We start from the raw sequence: 22,760 nt of genomic DNA, 5'->3' as shown, positions 1-22,760 counted from the left end.
ATAATCAAGGAGTTAATTACAAGTCCAAGAAGATTATTGACCATTTTCTACTATAGGGGATAGAATTTGAGAAGAAGAATATTAATGATCAAATATTTGAAGAGGAATATCAAAGAACAAATCATTTCAATCTCTAAGGTGCACCTACCTTGGCCTTGCATAACCTAAAGTGTAGAGAGTCTTTGTGCTCTATTGAAGTTGGTCCAAATCTGAGATAAATTTGGTTGAATATGGGAATTAGCTAATCCTTAGACTGAGTTTAATCTTTCGTATCTTGGTATAGGGTTTCTGCAACTTGGTAGCTTTGAAACACCAACACATACCTGTGCATATTTTTTTTTCATTGAATTATCTACATCTAATTATTGTAGTTGTAACAAGGTCCTACATACTCCATCAATTCAACACCTTTGTTATAACTGACCTCTTTGTCATCCATGGAAAATAGGCCCAAACAATGTAATGACGATGGAGCTATACGATATATCCTCTCATTAACACAAAAATCAATGTCAATTGGAGATAATTCCTTGGGTACCCAATGTGTGTACCTCAAGGGAACCTTGATGTCGCCCTTTGTCTCATCATCATAAGAACATGACCCCCCTTGAGCTAGGAAAAATTGCATGCATTTATTGAATTTTCTTCTAATCTTTTGACCTCTAGTTTGTCTCTCTTTCATACACCTATTACATGTCTCACTATCCTCTTCTATTCCCACATTTCCCTCACTTGAGGAAGACAAATCTCACAGATACTTATTTGGTGGTACCTGTAGCCCATCAAATGAGAGATATAGTTAAAGGAGCTAAATATTTTTCTATAAAATGAGGCTAATAATGATGAAGTTTGCCTAAAGTTAATGTTGAAATTGTCTATACAAGCATTGCACATAATTGAAATTGCCTTTCACCAATTGGTTTAGAGATGTCATACATAGTGATCCCATTCCAAAACTCTAACAACTCATCAATCAAGGGCTCAAATATATACATTCATATCTTTCACTTGGTACTTGGTGCAGGGACCCAAGGTCCTAAACAAGGTGGTCAAACCTCAATTTTGGATAGATTAGGTGGTTAAGAAGTGTCCAAGTTGACACAAAGCAATATGTAAATCTCAAGCATTTCTACAATCCATTTAGACAAATTTCATTCATATTGTAATAAGGCCTATGAGCAAGTTATAGGTCAGTCAATGTTGGTCAACGCTAATATTTGACCAAAAATCTTTAATTTCATTTTTTTAGAAGTCTTGCATGATTTAACAAGTTTTGGTAGGCAGTTGAAGGTGTTTGATTATAAATCTTGAAAAATTGCAAAACTTGACAAAAAGTTGTCATGCAACAAATATTGTTGTTGAGCAACTTTTTTGCAATTTTGGAAGGTCAACAACCAGGGCTATGTTTTGATTGAACAAGGAGGAGTGAATATGTAAGGTCAAGAGGCATGGCCTATAAATGAATTTTCCTCAACCTAGGAGAGGGTTGTTGATATGAACAGTTTTTGAATCAATAAGAAAACAATTTTGGTGGGAAAATATGTGCAAACATAAAGTATAGTTTTAAGATTTCCTTGCAGTTTTACAGTAGGTACATGCTTCTATTATGAAAAGTTGTGTTTTTACGTCCTTGTAAGGGTACTAATTAGTTTGAGGCATATAGGATAAGCTTGAAGTAGTTTTGATTTATTTTGTGTCTACTGGTTACCCTAATCTGTGCTTAGGGTTTTAACTTAAATGGAATCTCCTTCGTATTCCCCACGATGGAAAAACCTAATTTTTGTTGTGTAGAAGGGGTATAGGATGGAGATGAATGTTTATTTTTCTTTTCAATACACCCACCTGCTTGGAGTATCTTGACAACCATTAAACAAAGCATCTTCATGTGCTTAGCCTGAAGGTAGTCAGGTTTCACATTGTAGAAGGCATATTGGAGGTCATAGGTGCTTGAGGTTATGAAGATAGTAGTTGGAAGAGATGTTCTAAGTGTTGACATGACCACTCTTCACATGGGTTTAAAATTTTATGGCTTGTTAGTTCAAACTGTGGTATTGGTCCTAATTAGTCCTAAACTAGGGCTTGAGAGTTAAGGGGCAAAGAGAGTCGACCCAAATGCCATCTTTTGGAGTTTGTTAGATTTTCATAACCCATCAATGATTATGTAATTGGTTTGGCAAGTTCTTTGAAAGTTATGGGAGTTTGATGAATAAAATGGTTAGACAGGGCTACTAGGGAAGAGCCCCTATTAGGCCTCCTAGAGAAACTTGTAACTTTGACTTAGGAGGAAGTCCAAAACCTATGAGATGGTTTTGAAACTTAGTGAAATGATGGAGAAGAGTGTAAAGGAGTGTAATAGAGTATGAGTGATCCGGGGGATACTTTCGTCAAAATTGAAGTATCTCCAAAATTTCAATAATCAGCATCAAGTTAAAGTTCTCGAAATTCTAAATTCAATGCAATTTGAATGGACAAAAACGGAGTCCATATGCAAAAGTTATGGTCAGTCAAAGGTTGGTCAAACTGAAAACGGAGGTCATCAAAAAGGTGAAAAAATAATCATCTCCAAAGTGGTCAACAATGGATTTCAAAATAAAGAGCTCGTCGAGAGCTTTCCGATGGTGTTTGTTTCATCAAAAATGGAGCCCGCACGTGGAAGTTATGCCATTTTGAAGTTCAAGGTAAGAAATGAATATAGTTGATGTCATCATGACGTCAGCAAAGTGGGGAAACATGGAAAAAAGAGTTCATGGTCGGATTTGAACTCATGACCATTTACTTTCAAAATTCATACCTTAACCCTTGCACCAAGCAAAGCTCTTAAAACTTATGGGCGGCAACTATAATTTAAACATTGGCTAACCGCCAATTTTAAACAAGGCAAGCCACCGGCGGTTGCCCCAAAATGGGCTTGATTGTTGTGCTATTTTAACGCTTAAAGATAATAATGCGCGAGTTTTTATTTAACCTTTGACCATAAACCCGCCAACCTTAGCAAATTAAGGTTATTTGTTACTTTCTTACCCCAAAATTGACATGAGCCAAATCTGTTAAAAATGGCTAACAGGTTATTTCGAGAGGGGAATTAATTGAAGGGGTTATTTTTGTAAATTTTGTTATAGCCCTATTTTGGCTAATTTTATGTATAAAAAGGGGGTTTAGGAGACTCTTATGGCCATTCAGAAAAAAGAGAGAACGTCCAAGTGCTGAGAGTAAGGGAGATTTTTGAAGTGCTTATTCCTGTACTTTGAAACAACGTGATGTTGTTGTACTTCAAAGGAATGACTTTGTGAACATTTGTACCTGATTTTTGGAGATAATCGGATCGGTCCCCCTATTAGAGCAAGACCCGAAGACGTAGTCCATACGGATGAACTCCGAGATCAAATTGTTTGCGTCTTCTTTCTCTCAATTTCTCTGTTATCAACTTAATTTTGTTGTTCTCTTATTTCATTTACATTAATTTGATTCATTAAAGGTTTTAAATTAATTCTATGTAATCAGTTAGCATTCCTCTATAATAGTCCTAGATCCTAATCAGATCAATGAGATCCTAGAGGGTGCAAGGGAGTGAGGTGTGGAGAAGATTTGGTTACCTTTTTGAAAGTTTTGAGGATAGATGATAGAGATGGTATAGGAAGGTGAAGTGGAAATGTGAAGAAGTCAGTCACTACCACTCTAGTCTTGAGTAGGTCTTGAGGAAGGGATTAGGTATTGGTTGAACTTGGAAGAAGTTCAAGAAAGGATTGTGGGAAGAATTTAGTGATTGACACCCATTACTTGCATCAATACTTACCAAGTTGAATGAATATAAACAAAACATAATTATTACAATCATTTTGATATTGTGTTTATAAATTAATTTAGATGACTATTAAATAGAAAAATACCTGGTACAATCATTGCCAACATTATGTGCCCCTCTTTATGGACATCGAAGGAGGATGTTATTGTTAATAACAAAAATAGGCTGAAGCTACAGCTGCCTGAAAATATTCAACACATATCAGATTACATAATGAAAATATAGGCGAAATTGTTATGCATTTTCGATATCTCCTCCTTTTCGATCACCAAAAACACTCATCACCATGACTTATAGTAATACAACATCTCCATCGATCATCACTCTAACAATTATATCTGTTTCCTGTTTGCCGATGATTGCTATGTGTTATAGTGATAAGCCTCCTTTATCGCTCATTATTATATTGCTTTTGCAGTTCCTTTGCATAGTGATAAAAGGGATCACTATATGTCATAGCGATATACTTTACTCATCGCTCATTGTTATGTCAAGATTAGGACTTCTTCGTATAGCAATAGAAGAGTTCCCTATATGCTATAGCGATATAGTACCCAAAATCTCTTTTGACTATTTTGCGATCGCTATAGTGTATGCTGACTCATGAAGCCTAATCGATGTAGCTATACCGATATATGAAACATCAAACGAAGAAAACAACATTTCTATCGATTGAGGTTTTTGATGTGCTTGTGTAAAATAAATCTCATTAACAATTGCAAAGACGTGATAAACTGCAAATAGCATGGTCACAACTTCTATTAAGCTTAAGACATTTGAAGTTGTGATGGTGCGAAGGATAACCACAATAGTCAAGTTCTAGGTTATTGTGACATCACATGCAGTTAAATTTAACATTGGATTACAATTGCAAAGTGGCGATGACTCATAATTGTGGCTTCGTAGGGTTAAATGATGAGTTAAAGGTTTAAGTTGTGAGGTTGCGATCAAGGTAACATTTAACTTCAAATGGTTATCGCAACATCGCGGGTGGCAAAACACTTAAGACATTTTTAGTTGTGAAGGAGCGACAAAGAGCTAGGATAGCTAAAGTTTAAGCCATCGCAGCTTTGCAAGAGATTAAGTTTGACTTAAGGTCAAGGTAGCGAAAGCTTATAATCGCAGCTTCGCATGGTTAGGGTTGGGGAGAGGTGACAAGGTCAGGGTTTGAGTCATCGTAGCATCGCAAAAGATGAAGACGTTAAGTCCTTAACCACAGAGAAGTTGCGAAAAGGTCAGTCTAAAAGGTTTTGCTACTTCATAGGTGAAAGTGATAGTAAAGAATGCAGACAACGATTTTGCGATGAGCAGTTTTGCGCCTTTGCAAGTGCTACGATGCGGTTAGTTCCTGAGGTAGCGATGTTGCGAAAATGGTTAATGGTACTGTCATCGCTACTTCACTACGGTCAGTAAAGTGTAAAGACAAATAGTAATTCTATCTCTATGTCAAAGGAATATTAACTTGTAACATGTGACAATTCTGTGAAAGAAAGGATACATCAAATGAAGGAAAAATTGTTTTATCGATTTCATCTTATGATGCGAATGTACGAAAGAGATGGGATAAATGTTTAAATGTTTTGACAACTGACTACGGTTAAATCATTTCAAATGTTTAACTCTATGGTGAAGTAACAGTAATGGCTAGTCAGAGGTACGTAAACAATTATCTAACTTGATGCAACATTAATAGGCCCACGAAACTGCATCGAATGAGGTTGCTTTTCTAGTATGAATTCATGCGAAAACAGTCCACGGTGACAAATTCCACCGGAACTCCATTACTTGACATCTGTACGACTGCATAATCAACAAAAAACACACAAATCAACAGTGAGTTCAATAAAACATCCATCAGACATGCCTAGAGGACACTGAACAACACTCAAGAAAGGACATAAAAGGACCATCGATGAATCCATGGGATTTCCATGAGATGACCATGCCATTCAAAAAGGATGTATGTATCATGCATCTTTCGATTTATCTGCAGGATAGCTGCGTCCTCTTCAATCGGCTATCGTCGTAATTAGGATCAATTTTGTAATTTAAAAAAAAGCAGAAATAGATTTAGTTTTTGAGAGCTATCCACCGTGGAGAGAGGAGGCCCAAAAGTGCAATTGAGAGGGCGTGTGTTGTAGAGCGGGACACGTCACTGATACTCTATTAAAATAAACAGTCTAATGGATCAGCACGTTCAAGGCGAAATCGTAAGAAATATTTTATATTTCGAAAAAAAAAAACAACTGCTTGCTTTTCCTTATGAATTTCGTACCTGGAACCGAGGAGAGAGAATTTTTCACCCTGCCTCTCCATTCATTTGGTGGTTGCATGCGAGAATATGAATTGTCGTAGACATTTGCTGGAGACACTAAAGCGCTCTGGAGGAAAATTTTCATAATTTGGGTGACAATGAATTGGATTGCAACTTGAATCGATACTTTCGGGATCGCCAGTAATATTATTCTCGTTGAGCCTGTGACTGGACTAGGCGTTTTGGGTACCTTTGCTTCTTTCGCTGAGTCTCATATATATATATATATATATATATATATTCAATATACCTTTTGAATCTTTGTTTGAATCGATGTCTGAATTTCAGATTGTTTTTATGATCCTTCAAAAAAATTTGTGGATGCATTTTCCCAAACAAACTGGTTGATATTTGATGCAAAGCATCTTAGAAATCAACCAATTAGTGTATTAAATAATTTCATTATATAGAGGCATCTCATAGAGGTAATACAAAGCATTTTTCAACACAAAAACATCAATTCTTCTCCATTTACATATCCTGATTTCTATGTCTGATTACATTATTTGTAACTTTTAATCCTTAACGTTTCTTTTCAAACCCTTTTGTAAAATTGTTCCAAATTAGGAATACTAAAACATATCCAAAACTGAGCCAAAAAAACAATAAATCCATTGCAAGTTATAGTCTCTGTACTTAGACCCATTTTCTCTGTCATAACTCAGAAACAAACCTGGTAACCCTTCCTAGGGCATCAAATAACCTGCTCAAAATGACTCCAAATGAAACCAAAATAATTTAGGATTTGATCCTATATAAATCTTGTTTCATACTCTGTAAGCCATTAATTTATCCAATATATAAATCATTTTATAAGATCAAACCTTTGTTTGCACCTTCAATGGAGATCCTTAAAAACCAGTATCCACTCAAATATCGATAACTTACACAAATCTGAATGAAACCGATTCAAACCAATTGGAAATGAAAGATAGTTCACATATCTTTCCAAAGAATAAAATAGAGTTCCTGTTTGATTCAAATGTGTTCGTTTCAAACATTTCAATCTGACTATAGTTGGGCATCCTCAAATCTGCAATTTACATGCTTTGCCAAAACTTGCATAACTTTTTCATTTCTACATGGAATAAATCCAAACCAAAGCCAAAAGAAAGGTTATTCACTACTCTATCCAAATATACAAATTTTAAATGGTTTCCAGGCTGTACATGGCCGTACAAGACCTGGAACCAACACTAAAATTGAAAAACCAATCAAAATAACAACTCAGAATATTACCAAATTTGTTTCAAAATCTATCTCTTCCTTTCATTAATGCTTTGGTTCGACTATACATCCATTTTTATAGCTTTTTTTGGTTGGTTATAACTTCCAGACCACCCTTTAAACCAACCCATTATATTCTTTTAACCCTTTTGCATTTTTGACAATATTTTACACACTTTATGCACTTTTGCAGTACAACTTCCATATAAACCCAACTTAGACCAAAATTATGACTCAACCGACTTTAGATGGATACCAATAGATCCATTCACCTCTTAAATAAACATTTTGACATTATTGATCATATTAAGACCTCCTTTTACAATTTTGACAACTTGTTACAAATGGGTTCATGGCCTTTACATCTTTACCCAAATACTACATAAATAACTCAAAAGGATTTAAATATCTCGAATGAGGAATCTTAACCTTCTCATGTTATTGTACTTTAGGTGCCCCTGCACCAATATTCACCATGGGCGTGTGCGGTAAAATTTGATTAGGCCAAAAACTAGGTTATTGGAACATACACTTCACGCAAGTCATTTGTCAAAACATAAATTGTCTTTTTTACTCTCTCCTATGAATGGGCATCAATGTATATTAATTTCCGTATAGCATTACTAATTTTAGACCCAGACCAACTCTTGCTTTGTCATCCAATGATAGTAAGATATCATAAATAATATTTGAATAGCTTGATATTGTATAATTCATTGTACCCATTGTACTCAGGTAGCCATGGTCCCTTATATTGTGGTTAGCTCTTCCACCATCCGTCCCAGTAATGGTTGGCTCGCTAATCATTCAATGATCATAGCACTTGTCAGCCACCGTAAATGAAATTCGTTAGCATATATAGTCCATCCTTGAACAGGCACATCATCGAACATCGTACTATGTACTTGTTTGTCTCATGATTTATCTACTAAACATGGGCATCGTCAATTACCCTTGTTTGGATTTGGTTGGTTTATGAGTATTCACTTATTTGAGCTTCATCAAAAGCACTTTGCATGGGGACTTGATTGGTTAATTAGACATCCACCACGTTTGAGCACTGTTTACAATGCTAATCAAGCTTGAATTAACATATAATTCATCTATTGAGTGGGGGCACATTCAGTCACTCTAACTAGACTTGGTAAAGCTAATAACGGTTGCCCTTGAATGTGGGTTTTATGAATAATCCATTCTGGGATTGGTTGGTGCAAGTGCATTAGCACTAAAATTTTGGCCAAAGCAACCCCGTATGCCCAGTATTCATTATGTTCATGTATAAAAAATCTATTCATTTGAACAAATTCAAAAGGGTTTTTGTACCTAATGAAAACAGTCAAATTCCACCATTTCAAGATGAATTCTGAAACTGTCACCGGTGAACTTATATATGCAGAAAGTCAACACCACAAAACTTTGGGAAAAATTGTAGCAGCAGTTAAAAACACGATAGATTTATTTTAGTACTTGATCAAGGCACTTAAAGGAAGCAATTATGGCAGTCAGAACACCTAAAATTCACCACTCCTACCAAATTCAATGTTGTGGCAATATCTGTTCAACTATAAGATTGACATTAGCTCTAGCTTGCTTCTTCTGTTCTTCTTGGGGATATATATATTGGTTACTTGGAGATGTGAAATTGCCCAAATGATGAGTTTACACGGTCTTCAATTTACCTACTTATGCGTATTTAATTGAAAACAAAGAGACTGATGCCATGCAGCTCCAGTGTTTGGTGCACAATGCAGGACAAGCTAATCAGGTAAGCCAGCAAATTAAGTAGGTACGTAAGACAACTTAAGCTGATTGGCTAAGATAAAACTAAGAAGTCTTCAACTTATTTTGACTGGGTTTGATTTGCTGATTTGATGACAAATAATATTGTGGAACTAGGGCCAATTGCTATGTTACAAATGATTGCTTGATGTCAGACAATGACATTTTGTCTTCCTTTGTGATGTCTCCTGGATATCCTTTGTGATCTCTAATTGAGGGCTATCTCTTTGTTATAATATGAGCACCTATTGATAGCACTTTCAAACTAAAAACATTTACTAACATTTGTGAATTTTTTGAACATTAATTATATTGTGGATATATTTTGTATGAGAGCTTTGGACTTTGAAACTTAGAATTTTCTTAATTTGTGATAATCAATATACTTCTTAATTTGTGATAATCCATATAGTAACATACTAATAATGTAGTGCACTTGGAAGTGATTTTGCAAAATTAAATTTTGAGATCAATGTAATCATTTAATTATAGTACTGAATTATGTTTCTTTAAGTGCATATGCAGAAATTATAAGGCTTTAACTTGGCTAAAGATACCTAAAGTTAGGGACCTTAGACCTCCGAAAAAGTGAATGAAAATGTTAGCCAGTGAAAGAGAACAATCTCATCAGAACAGTGAGATAGTAAATTTGAAAACCTGCTTTTGGGTCATTAAGTCAACCAAATCAACACCATATCCATCTTTATCTTTATCCAGGCTCTCAGAAGAGTTAAGTCACATACCATCCAGAAGGCTTATGCAAGGTCTCATTATGAGGTTTTTATCACCACCTCCATGTACCTCTCAAGCCCAACCGTAATCAACAGTTGTGACTCAAGGATTGCATTTTGTCTTCCTAGTATTAGGAGAGGCTCCAATCTCCTACTCAAAATCACAAGTAGATAAGATAAGATAATGATATTAATGTCCAACAAAAGACCAAAAAGAGGTCTATGGGACTAAAAGATTACAACAATGAGGCTGACCCCAGCAGGAGCACACAAAGGTGTCTGAAAATAAGCAAATACAACCAAAGAAATAGCAACAAAGAATAGAGACAGAGAAAGCACTAGGAGGCTTTCTTGGGCGAATCAGTCACGGAATGAGACACATGCCGATGTGTAGAGGTACTGCACTGTCTCTGGCCAATTACAAAGGAGTGTCTCTGGTGCAAATAACCAGAATAGGATCTGACGCATCTGGAAAGCCCGTTAGGTTGAATAGAGCTAGAGGGCCTTTTCACACCATGCAAAGGGGATAATGGTGTAAAAAAGGCAGTAATGAGCTAAGTAGATGAGTGCCGGTGTGGAAGCAGTGTTTGGATCATGCTATCACAAAGCATGGTGGCCTCACGAAGATACAGTGCAAGGCATCTTTGATCATAATAACTGAAGAAGTCATAGAGAGAGAAGCACTCCCGGAACAGACAAAAGAATCTCCCTCTGATCTCATAATAAATAGGGCATCGAAAAAGAAAATGAGCCTCATTCTCCACCTCCCCTAGAGTACAGAGCGTACAGATCCGCTCCCCACTGTCAATATGATGATCAGTCTGAGCTTGAAGACGGTGAGAACCAACTCTGAAAGAACCTAAAGAGATCCGCAGGGCACGAGACTAACACCGTGAGAGATAGCTAGGACGGGCAATAATCCCATCATAAATCTCCAAAAAGTGTGCCTCATAAAAAGACATCCGTGGGCGTAACCCACCAAGAGGGTTAACCCAGGTAGTAGCAATCTAACGTCTATAAATATCAAGACGAACATGCTCATTTAACTCCTGTCGAGAAGGGAGAAGATGAGTCGGGGCATCCAATGAAAATTGAAAAGGGGGGAGACAATCAATGTCAATCCCAATCGAACTCAACAAAGAAGAAACTTGTGCATACCAACATCGCGTGCGAGAACCAAACTCAACAGCTGCAGTGGAAACAGAAGCGCAATAAGCTAAATAGGAGTAGCGGTCCCGGTCCCCAGTAGTATCCGCAAACCCACGAAGACGATGAAGGAACCAAACCAAGTCAAAAATGGCCACAAGTTTGAAAGGATGAGCACCGAACTCAGCAAGAATGACACTGTGAGGAGTGAACCTGTGACATTTGATAATGCGCCTCAAGAAAAAAGTCTGAACCTGCTCAATCGAATCCCAATCAGAGCTAAGAAGAGAAGGGCACCGAACCACAGAACCATAAAGAATAGTCGGCCGAACAAGAGCATCTAAGAGAGATAGCTTAGATGAGGTATCCTGGAAGTGATGTCTGAAGAACTATTTCTGAAGCAAAGCAAGAGAACCCATACCCTTATTAACTCTGGGCTGAATAGCTGGTCTCATACTAAACCACAGACCGAAAAACATAACCCCCAGATATGTGTAGGATGAAGTGATCTCAATCTCCTGACCTTGAAATATGAAGTGAAGATGAGAAGTCTTTAAACAATTAAAGATCATGACCCGAGTCTTACCCAAGTTAACCACAAGCTGTCTCTGATCACAAAATAAAGCCAAGCCATCGAGAAGTCTCTGTAACCTGTTTGGAGAGGAAGCAAGGAGAACAACATCATCCGCAAAAAGAGAGATAGAGATCAGAACCTGATGAAGATAACAACCATCTCCCAGGAGCAAAGACTTCAAGAGGAAGTCCTCAAGTTCATCAATATATAACCCAATTAAAGTAGGAGAGAGAGGACACCCTGTGTAACCCCAATGGTGCTATGGATCGGATCCAAGAAGCCCTCAAGAGTTTGGAATCTGCCAACCACAGTCTCATACAATCTCATAATAGCGATACGTAGCATCTTAGAAATACCAATCTCCCTAAGTCTTTCAAACAGAGCCACCCTAGGAACAGAATCAAAAGCTTTGCGAAAATCAACAAAGCAACAATAGACCTCCGATCTGTGTCTGGCCTCCTCAATAATAGCCCATAGCGTGAAGATGTGATCCATAGTCTGATAGTTTGCCCGAAAACCAGCCTGCCCTCTAGCCCTACAACCAATCCTGTCGAGCACCGCAGAGAGCATAGTATTAAGAGTTGTCGCATACAGTTTGGCAAAAGTGTGCCCAATCATGATGGTTCTGTAGTTCCCTGAATTAGAGACAGGGCTAGTCTTGTGAATGGGATAAATCAAATGCCTAGACTAGGAGGCCGGAAACCCAATGTGAATCACTCTATTAAAAATAATAGAGAGATAGGGGCCCAGAACTGAGGCACCGAACTTGAAAAGCTCCACCTGGAAACCCTCCTCATCAGCAACTCTACTACACTTCATGGATTTGATTGCCTCATAAATGTGCTAAGGGGTGAAAAGGTAGATGAAAGGATGCGAGGGGTGGATGGAAGGCTACCCAGGAATGTCATAAAGAGCCATGGTGTGCAAGGTAAAGGAGCGAAAGTCAAGGGTGGAAGGCAGAGGGGAATTATGGGGGAAAAGAGTGCGCCAAAAGAGTTGGGGATTGTGAATCAATGTGGAGCAAAGAGACTTACACTTAGAGGCAAAAAAGTTACGCTTCTTACTCTGAAGAAAGCGGAGATAAGATGAGCAAATACTGGCAAAGTCAGTGGAGTGAGCCTCAAAAGCACAGCGCATAACACGATGGAAGGATTTACAATCCGAATCGAACCACTGGTTCATGGGGCAGGTAAAACGACATTTGCTGCGAGCGAGCAAGGGAGGATGATGAGAAATGGAAAGGGTGGCAGACTTAAGGATAACCGACGTGAGCAAGTCAAACATGGAGGCGGTCTCGCACGAGTCTGAGAAGCACAAAGGGCTGAGGAGTCTCGAAAGATGAGCGGAGAAGAGCTCACAATCACCATCAATAAAACAGAAGCGAATGGGCGAGCGAGCAGTGACAGAAGAATGATGAGGCGACATGAGAGGGGGCGCACAAAGAGGGGAGAGGCGAAAATGAATACTGAGGAGAGCATGATCCGCTAGAGGAAGGCACAAGATGGTGAAACTGCGGATGCAAGGGATGAAGGAGGGATAGGCAAGAACATAATCCATGACACTAGCACCACCACAATGGGGCCAACAAGTGAAGAGCTCAGAACCAGGAAAGCAGGAGAGGCCGTTCAAGATCACAAAGCCAAAAGACTCACAAAGCCGTAGCAAATGTCTACCATACACGGACAACAGCCCAAGAGCATCCTCAGAATATCTCTGAAGCCCTAAAGAAGTAGGATCAATCTCGGTGGAGCATATGGAATCCGAACTACGATTGTAAAGTGGAGTCTGCAGTACTTTGGTTCTCGTATTGAAATCCCCGAGAATAATAATGTCCCCTAGAGTAGCAAACTGTGAGATAGTCTCACAAAGATCGATAAAAGGGTCTCCGTCATCGGTACCATGAATAGCATAGTGAGAAGCAGCCGGTGGAAAGTAGCAAGCGGCCAAATAGAGATATCTTTGACGGTGACACTTATAGTCAATGTGGACCCACATAAATTTGGCAAACGTGTTTGAGTGTACAATAGAAGTGCTACTGACAATATCTTCCTTAATCAAACATGCCACACCACCCGAGCCCCGTACACCACCAGAAACACGAACTTCCTCTCTACAAATGGATAACCACTGAAAACTGGTGACACCTGGAAGAGGACGCACAGGGCTCTCATGAGTCTCCGATATGACAAGAATATCTGCGGTCCCCACAACATCATGTAGAAGACTAGGTAATGACCATAAGGATCGATTACCATTCCAACAGTTAACAAGAAGGGAGCAAGTGGAGGTCTCCCTCTTGTCCGACTACTAGTGGGACCGTCATTTGGCCTTGGAGGCCTGTCTCTCTTCCCAACCACTGGGGGGGGGGGGAATCTCTAATAATTGCTTTCAAATTTTTGATAACTGCCCATTTACTAGCCTGTCTCACTTTTGCAACAATACTGCGAGCATGTTTGAGCTCTGCAACCTGAGTCTTCGTGAGATCTTTGTCTAAGAAGATCTTCAAGGGAAGAGAAAACAACTTCTTCTTAGCACGGAGAGCCTGAAGCCTGTTTGCAAGTGAAAAAAATCTGATAAAAAGGACGTCCCCATGCCCAAACCAACACCTATCTAACGTGATATCGGCAAGACCAAGTTGATCACAGAGGAAAGAGCATCCAGCTGCGAGAGGATCCTGAGTAGAGGGAAGTCCATGAACCCGCAAGTTGAGCTCACGAACCCGTCTCACTCTCTCATCCTCAATCTTACCTTGTACCATTTTATCAATACTGGCCAGAGGTTGAGAATCTGTGTTACTGCAAAGAGAGGCCCATGACTTGACTTTCTGTATCTCAATAGTGAAACTATCTGGGAAACATTAGAACCGAGCCACATTGGAGGTTGTGGTACTCTTAAGTTCGGAAATGGTAACAGTAAGGGAGGTAACCTGCTCTCTCAACTGAACATTGTTGGATTCTAGCTTGGAAATTCTGTCGCATAACCTCTGATAAGTGAGGTTGCTAGCCATGGGTTGAGCTTGAGACAATACAGTCTGCCATAACTAGACAGGATATAAACTGTAGCCAAAGTTGCAGAGAAGAGCACTGTATGAGAGAGCCAAAACACTGCCGACAATGACAAATGTAATCCTTGCAAGAACAAGTTACAACATGCATAGACAGATACAACTTCTAGCGAAAATGAACCGACTTGGTAATATCAGAAATAACTCCCGCAAAAACATAGTGATGGAGATACCCGACAAGGCACTACAAGGTGAATGGACAGTGAAAGAAGATGAAGGAAACTCGTGAAAAACACAGGCAGAAATTGTTGGCAATGAGAGAAACCCTCGTGAAAAAATAGGCTTAGACAGAAGCAGGAATGCAATTAGTTGTTGAGCAAGAACCCAAAACCAACGCTAGTAATCTGTTAGAAGCAGACATGAGGATCCCGACGACAAAAGTCAGTTAGAGCCTTGAGCCCGTAAAGTCCGAGCTCCAGACGTGAGAGAGAAAAGAACGGCAGAAAACAAAACACAGAAAGCAAGCAAAGGTCGACGGAGGGCACACGAACAAACACAGAAGGAGCCATGCAGATAGGGTAATACAGATTGTGTGACGGCAGGCAGAAAGAACAATGTTGCGGGAGTTAACCTTCGTCACGGGAGCCTTCATTGCGGGAGCCTTCATTGCAGTAGAAGAAAATTTTCTTCAGAGTTCTGAACATTGTTTTCTAGTTCACAACAATCACTATGGGAGAGAAGAAACAATATAACAATTTTCTAATAGACTTTGCTTGCTCTCAATCATAGTTCAAGTTGATTAACTTTCTAACTTTGCCGAAACTAAAATGCAAAGATGAAGCAATAGAAGTACAGTTTGTCCTATCCCCTAATTTTCTCTAATTTGATCCATTCTCTCAGTTTTATATCTAATTAACAGCTGTTATAGTTTCTTGAGAAGAAAACTGATTCTGTATAAGACATGGAGGTAGAAATATGTATCTCTACGAGTGTAGACACTCTGGAGTATCACAATGACAATATAAATGACAGAACAACATATATCTATTCTTCATGAAACAACATAAAGGCATACAAGTTTCGTCATTCTTAGCCTTCACATTTTTTTAAACACAACGATTACATATGGCAGAACCAGAAAAACAGGGCATTTTATGCATGTGAGATGCAATCTATCATAATTTTTAAATATCTTCTCTCCCTTCTTTCCCTCTTTTTCCTCTCATTCTAGTATTTATTGCATCATCCAATATTACCATACATCACTTTTCAAGAGATAGAGCACATTATTGTCCTTTTTTCTTTTGTGAAGATGTAAAAAGAGCGTTAAAAATATGAAATTTGAAAAGTGCAAAGCAGACCCATTGTGAGCAAAATAGACTACTGTTTCGAGATCGGTCGGTTCTGTCATCTACTCACATGATTATCAGATTGGCTGTATCAACATTTTAGGAGGACAGTCAACAGAACCACAACAAGGCGTAAGCTGTGTCATCAGCATTCAAATGATTTAAAGTAAATAATCTACTGGGTCTTTGTATCAGCTAAGCCATGGCAATATAATAAAAAGGATAGAAACAATTTATTTGGAGGCTGATCTATATTAATGTAATTATGGAGATTAAACTCAATAGTTATGGAGGCTGGCCCATATTAAGGGGCTGACCTAGATCTGATTTGATAAAAATAAATGTTAATTGCCCAAAAACATAGAGCATAAATAAGTAAATGTTGAGAGGGCTAACCTCACTTGAATGGTCTCCACATTTCATTTAGGCGCACCTTTGGGCATTTAAAATAGTTTGAGGAGGAGATATGGGGATTGAAATTCAAGGCATCATTGAAAATATACTTGAACAGCAGATAGATAAGCAGAGTGAGTTGTGATAAATGTTAAAAAAGTAATGACAAATTAATGAGCAGCGATAAAGGTTAAGACAGCAGTGATATAGTAATGAGCAGAAATAGAAACAAATGCAGTGATGAATGTAATTAAGGAAAGGTGGTGATTTATACATTTAAAAGGCACCAATTAGTATGCTTAAAATGTGCAGTGATTAATGTCTGGAAGTGTGACAGTTATAATGAAAAGGGGTTATTAACAATGGATATGTCCATTCAAAGGAACATCTCTCTTCAAAGAGACATAAATATATATAAAGGAGAAGACTGTCTTGGAGGGTGGTATCAAACCAAAGATCACAACTGCTGATCCATGCAAGCAGATCAGTTAATCAAACATCAGTAATCAGGCACATAGGTAGATCAAACCAGATATTACTATCTATTGCAGGCTATAGTATTCCTCTTCAACAATGGTATGCATTAGATGTATGCTTAGTGTGCATTTCCTGTGCAAAGCTAATCTTTCTAGATTCTTAATTTATTCATTTATTCTCTTAAGGAAACAATTTAACCATGGTAAAGTAAGGAAGGGAGTACAAGGAGGCATATACTATTATGAGGTCCTCTTTTAAGCATACCACCTCATGGTGGTGACAGATTGTCCCAAGAGGCCAAGGGGGTGCAAGGAGTGCCCCACCCTTGGGCTTCGAAGGGAAGGACGCACCAGACACCCTATTGCAGTTTCCTCAAATCTATACCTTGGTTGATCATTATGTTAAAGAACTCTAATCATAAGGAGGAGGATTAGGGTGGCAATGGAAAAGAGGAAGAACTATGGGATTCCTTAGTACATATACCCCCTCATATGGATGGCAAAGAGCCACATGATGGCCAATAGGGATAACATCCACTCTTTGGCCTAGGGTAGAGGATTGATTGGCTATGGATTCCTCACTAGCTACGCCCACATATGGATAGCAAAGGCCACATGATGAACAAGAGGGATTATATCCACTCTTGGGCCAAGGGTAGAGGATGGTTTAAGGCACCCTAATGTGCCCCTTATACTAGACTTATCATGGCTGATCTACATCAAAATATTAAATATATCCTGTGATTAAGTTAATGTTCGTAACTCTAGTTGAAATGATCTACACCTTAATGTCTCTAATAAGGATGATCTATTTTGTGGGTAATGTTTCAATGATTTCCTAACATGTTGTAGGATTTCAACCAAGTGTATGATTTTATTCTATTCCTTTCTCTTCTTGGGATTTGAGATTTAGGGAAAAATCTAGGGCATTTACAAAAGTAGACAAAGGAAGCACAAGGAGGAAAAAACTGTTATGAGGTCCTCTTTCAAGCACATCACTTCATGGTGGTGACTGATTGTCCCATGAGGCCAAGGGGGTGCAAGGAGTGCCCCACTCGTGGGCTTAGAAGGGATGGATGATTGAGAAACTTTATTGTAGTTTCCTCAAGCCCTTACTTGAGGAAGGGAGTGGAAGGAGGGAGGAGCTGCTATGAGGTCCTTTCCTAAGCACGCTACCTCATGCTGGTAATAGATTGCTCCATGAGGTCAATGGGGTGCAAGGAGTGCCCCGCCCTTGGGCTTAGAAGAGATGGACACTTCAAAATTCTTATTGTAGTTTCCTTTTCCTTATCCTTATCCTTATCCTTATCCTCTGGACATGACAGTCTTGGTGCATGTCATTAGCAGCTATATACTATCTTCATACGATGGTACTTCATGCTTGGCAATGGGACTTAATAAAGGTACAAACTCAGAAAATTCTTTGGTAGCCAATGAATTACATCATCATTTTACAACTTTAGTGGATTCACCTCTTGAACCAAACCTTGGTGTAGTCATTATGCTTGATAACATTTCTGATCTAGAATCACGTGTATAGGGATACTCAAGTGCGGTCGTATATGAACATTGCTCCAATTTATAATAGTGATTTTGTGCTTTTGTTGACTCAATTCTTCATCCACAAGCGCACTTACATGTTTCTATAGTTTGTGATTTGGTTTGAGGCACTTCCACATTGGGATTATGGCAGTGTGTTCCATAGACTTGGGCCTTATCATGTTTACATCAGTTCAGAGAAATGGAGATTCGAAGATGCACCAAGACTTCTTTGGGATCCTGGAATTAAATGGTATACTTTATCCTAATCAAAGTTGATTCTTGTGATTGCTTGGGGCAAGTCTTGGGTTGGGTAGATTTGTAATGTCCTTGATATGGAGCCAATGAATTAATAAAAGGGGGATGAGTTGTTTTCTTGAGTCACTCAAGTTCCTATTTTTTTAGGCATGGACATGGGGCCATTTTAAAGTGGCATTCTATTTGTTCATTCCTTTTAATAACTGAAGTTTATCTCAACCAACTCAGACGCTCTCTTGACAAGGCGTGTAATAGTGAATTTAGTAATTGCCTTTGTTTGATGTTAAAAGTCGGAAAGAAAGAAAAAGAATGCTTTCCTGGATTGCTTAGGTTGTTATATGAAATTGCATGAGGAGAAGAGTATTCATGATCAATTATTATTATTTCTTTTTCTTAGCAAATTGCACACTTGTTTCAGGACGAAACCCCTGTAGCATTATCTATTTGGACGTAAACCCGATGCAGCTCAGTCATCCAATAATCTTCTGTATAGAAGGCCGAGGTTTTGTGAAAGAAAATCAAGAAATTAGAGCAGATTTAGGAATGTTTGTTCTAGGCATTAACCCTATTTTTCAACTTCAACGAAGGTCTACCCACTCGATAGGAAACAAGTTTGAAGTCCTCCCAAAATGTGGGACAGTATTGTTGATAGCAATAAGAATCGGTATTCTGATAGAAGAATCTTGATTTAACTTGCAATCCCTCGCAAGGAAAGATCATTTCAATGTATGCTTAGTATGCATGATGGAGATGTTATCTAACGAATTATTTCTTATGTGAATTGTTAACCTTTTTAGATTCTTAATTTGTTCAACTATTCTCCCAAGAAAACAATAAAACCATGGTACGATGAGGATGGGAGTACAAGAAGGGAGAAACTATTATGAGATTCTCTATTAAGCGTTGGACAACTTGGAAAGAGTAATGTTATTAGTGCAGTTGATCCCAACAACATTGACAATGTTTTTGATCCAACTAATGCCTTTGATGAAGAAGAAGAAGATAAAGATTTCGATAATCCATTAGATGATTGAAACTTACTGTTAAGTTCTAATTGTTGAAAGTCTAAACAATGATACTTGAACTCGATATTATTTTAATAGTTTGGTGTTGATAATAGATATGATGCTAATATTACAAGTTTATAGTGTTTTTGTTGTTTTTATGATACTATGTAGCATTCTGATCTTAATTCATATGTGTTTATGACCTGTTTATGTACTAACGAACCCTTATCCCATTTCAAAATTTTGCCATACCAGCGAACCATTTCTTCAATCTCGAACTTGAACCCAAACTCGAACCCGTAACTTAGTTTAGTTCTTATGGTCTTAAGTGATTATGTCATGATGCCACCAATCATGTGCTACCACTTCTAAATGTAGTATGGTGAATGTAATGGCACCCCTTTTAGTCACGAGCCAAATCATTAGGTATGTTTCTAGTTGTTGAATCTAGGCAAGAGTGTTGGTTTTCCTTGATCCGTCAAACTTGGGGATGGCTAGTCTCCATATTTTATGTTGTAAATCTTGGTTGGCTTGGTTCCTCTCCCTTAAATGAAAGTTTTTTGTTCCCACTTCACAATATGTTGTAAATGTTATTCTCCACTTGCCTTCGAGGTCTAGTCTCACATATTCTTGGGCAAGGTCTCTCAAGTTAGGATTGATAATTTCTTCAATTTTCTTTGTTGACCCTTCCCTAGTTAAGAAAGGAGGTCCATTTGGATTTGACCCCACTGTGGTCCTATTTTCACTTTTAGATTGGCTATGGGTGCCCTTTCTTTCATGTCTGATTTTAAGGGCATTCTTTATATTTTGAAAGGTTTGGAACAATGATTGTTCATTCTTTTCCATAAAGGCCCTCAATTTATGTTCTATCTGAATTTTCTTTGTGCTTGTTTGGGTTATAATCTTCTTTTTCTTCTCTCTTTCTAGAGTCCTTAAAGCTATAATGTTTTGATACCACCTGTAATGACCCTTTCTTGGATTGCCTTGTAATCTATCCGAAATTCACAAAATTCAAATGAAATGAGGAACACAATATATTAAATAATATAACCCTAACGTAAAAATAAGATAAGAATGTCTTTGTTCCTGTGATCATGTTAGTTAATAATATAATCATAATACATGTAATACATTCATTAGGGTTAATAGAGAAACACTTATAGCACATACACTTCATGGGGTCAATCCATAATGAAGTATTGAAATACGAGACATGATCAGGTGCCCTAAATAGTTTCAGCCCTTAGGATGGAAACTTTGTCCTGCTTGGCCTCATGTTGTTGCAACCAACTCATGAGGTGGCGTACGTAGCGGAGGCCATCACACTATCTTTCTCTCCGATTGAGGATGCATTTCTTAGTTACCTCAATAATCAACCCATATAGGCTTAGAGAGAAGATTGCAATTCGGTGCCCTTAATTCGACCTTAGGCCCAAGAGTGGAATCTCTTGGCCTCGAGCAGTCCTTATTTGATCTCATGAAGTGGTGTACTTAGTTAGGCCTCACTGTTCTCCTTCCTTGCACTTACTCTCCTTCCTAATATAGTTTATTATTGCAGGTATATGGGATTGTCAAATTTATGGATATAAACATATATTTACTCTGCACATGTCTGTTCTACGCATATAAATATATCAGAGAATTTTCCATGTTTATTCTAAGCGTATAAAATGTATCAGAAATTTACATATGTCTATTCTAAGAACATAAGTATATCAGAGATAAGCCTGTAAGGAAACCTTAATATTCAATTTACATATGTCTGTTCTAAGCACATAAGTATATCCAAGATAAGCCTTCTAGGAAACCTTAATATTCATAGCCATCCAAATATGCATTGGCAGTATAATCATTCTGTCACACCACAGTAACTGGAAATAATGCTCTAATCTGTTAACTAATGATAGTTGTCTTTGATGCTGCTCTGCTGCTTGTCTTGTTATTTTTTCTGTTTGGATGATGCTTCTTGGAGTCAATTCCTTTAGACTTATACATCTTCTCCCTTAGGAAGGAAGAGGCACATCTCTTCCTCCAGTGATTTTCCAATCCTAAAGTCACACCTTTCAAAATCACATCCTTCCATAATTCAATTTAGTTATATTATATTTCTTTATTTTATTACATGCTTGTTGGGATTTGGTTTAGCTAATTTCTGTTTAGGGTGTGGTATATTTTTACTTTCTTATTAGTGATGGATTGGACTTAGTTTAATTACTGCCAATGCATGTTTCTCCTGCTTTTGTGTGTGCAGTAGGAGATGTTTCTCATGAGAAAGTCGTATAGTCAGGGACATGACACCAAGAGTTAAATGTAAACATAACTCCTGATATTAAACTATAATCATAGCAAGGTACAAGACATCATGCTATGGTTTCAAATGAAAGTAAACTAGACCTATACATCATAATCAGAATGGGCATATCTTAAGATTCCATTTCAAAATGCAAGATCAAGTAATGTCAAAGTATGAAAACCTTCATCTCAATTGTACATGGTTCATCATGGATTGCAAAGTTTATGCTGATGAGGGTAGGATAAAAACAAAGAAAAAACCAAATTTCCCGAGGCATTACAATTCAACATTGAGCTAGTTTTTGGTGTTTTAGTTTGTCATTTTTGTGACAACACAAAATCAAACAGTGAATCAAGAAATGTTCCCTTTAAATTTGCAGGTGAAGCTCCTTGGTTTATTTGACTCCTAAATCCAAAGGAACGAACAATCCCGCTACTATAAACATTGCATAAATCTTTAACTAAAGCAATGGTGTACCTTTTTTAAATCTCAAGTTTGGAACATGAATTTTCTCAATATATGATACTTCAAACAAATAATAATACTATCTAAAGATTAAAACAAATATTGTTTGAATCATAACAACAATTAACTTGATCAAATGGAGGCATATAACGCTTGAAAACACGAACGGCTTATTAAAATAGATGAAGACAATTAATTAATACAAAATATTCAAAGCTATTTTCTAAATCTGAATACTGATGCTACACAAATTTAATATATATCTTGTATTAATTGGTTTCTTGCTTATGCGGTCATAACCCTTGAATCTTGATTTGAATGGAAATCTTGGCAACATAAGCAAGATACAACTTCACACTCATTACACCCAAAAGACTCAACACATTAGCTTGACTTTCAACTT

The 22,760-nt window shown here is 37.8% G+C and overlaps 1 protein-coding gene across 6 annotated transcripts in view; it reads left to right on the top strand.

The window, feature by feature from the left end:
• Nucleotides 1-5,995: 5,995 nt before the first annotated feature.
• LOC149576950 (NAD-dependent protein deacylase SRT2-like) overlaps nt 5,996-22,760 on the top strand; it is a 221,316-nt gene continuing 204,551 nt past the window's right edge. Inside the window, exons 1-2 of one of the 6 annotated variants that reach the window (XM_089821222.1) lie at nt 6,174-6,302; nt 9,076-9,108. Coding sequence is in view for 1 of the 6 variants with exons in the window: in XM_089821215.1 (XP_089677341.1) it covers nt 9,064-9,108 (45 nt within the window). In the remaining 5 variants the exon portion in view is untranslated. Of the gene's footprint in view, nt 6,303-8,929; nt 9,130-22,760 lie in introns of those variants that run through there. The other 5 variants (XM_089821243.1, XM_089821231.1, XM_089821239.1 and 2 more) reach the window with 5 other exon arrangements.

Source organism: Cupressus sempervirens, chromosome 1 (genome assembly GCF_028749045.1).
Source record: "Cupressus sempervirens isolate cs-2001-9-10 chromosome 1, ASM2874904v1, whole genome shotgun sequence".
Classification (NCBI taxonomy): Eukaryota; Viridiplantae; Streptophyta; class Pinopsida; order Cupressales; family Cupressaceae; genus Cupressus; species Cupressus sempervirens.
This window is presented reverse-complemented; position numbering and strand designations above follow the sequence as displayed.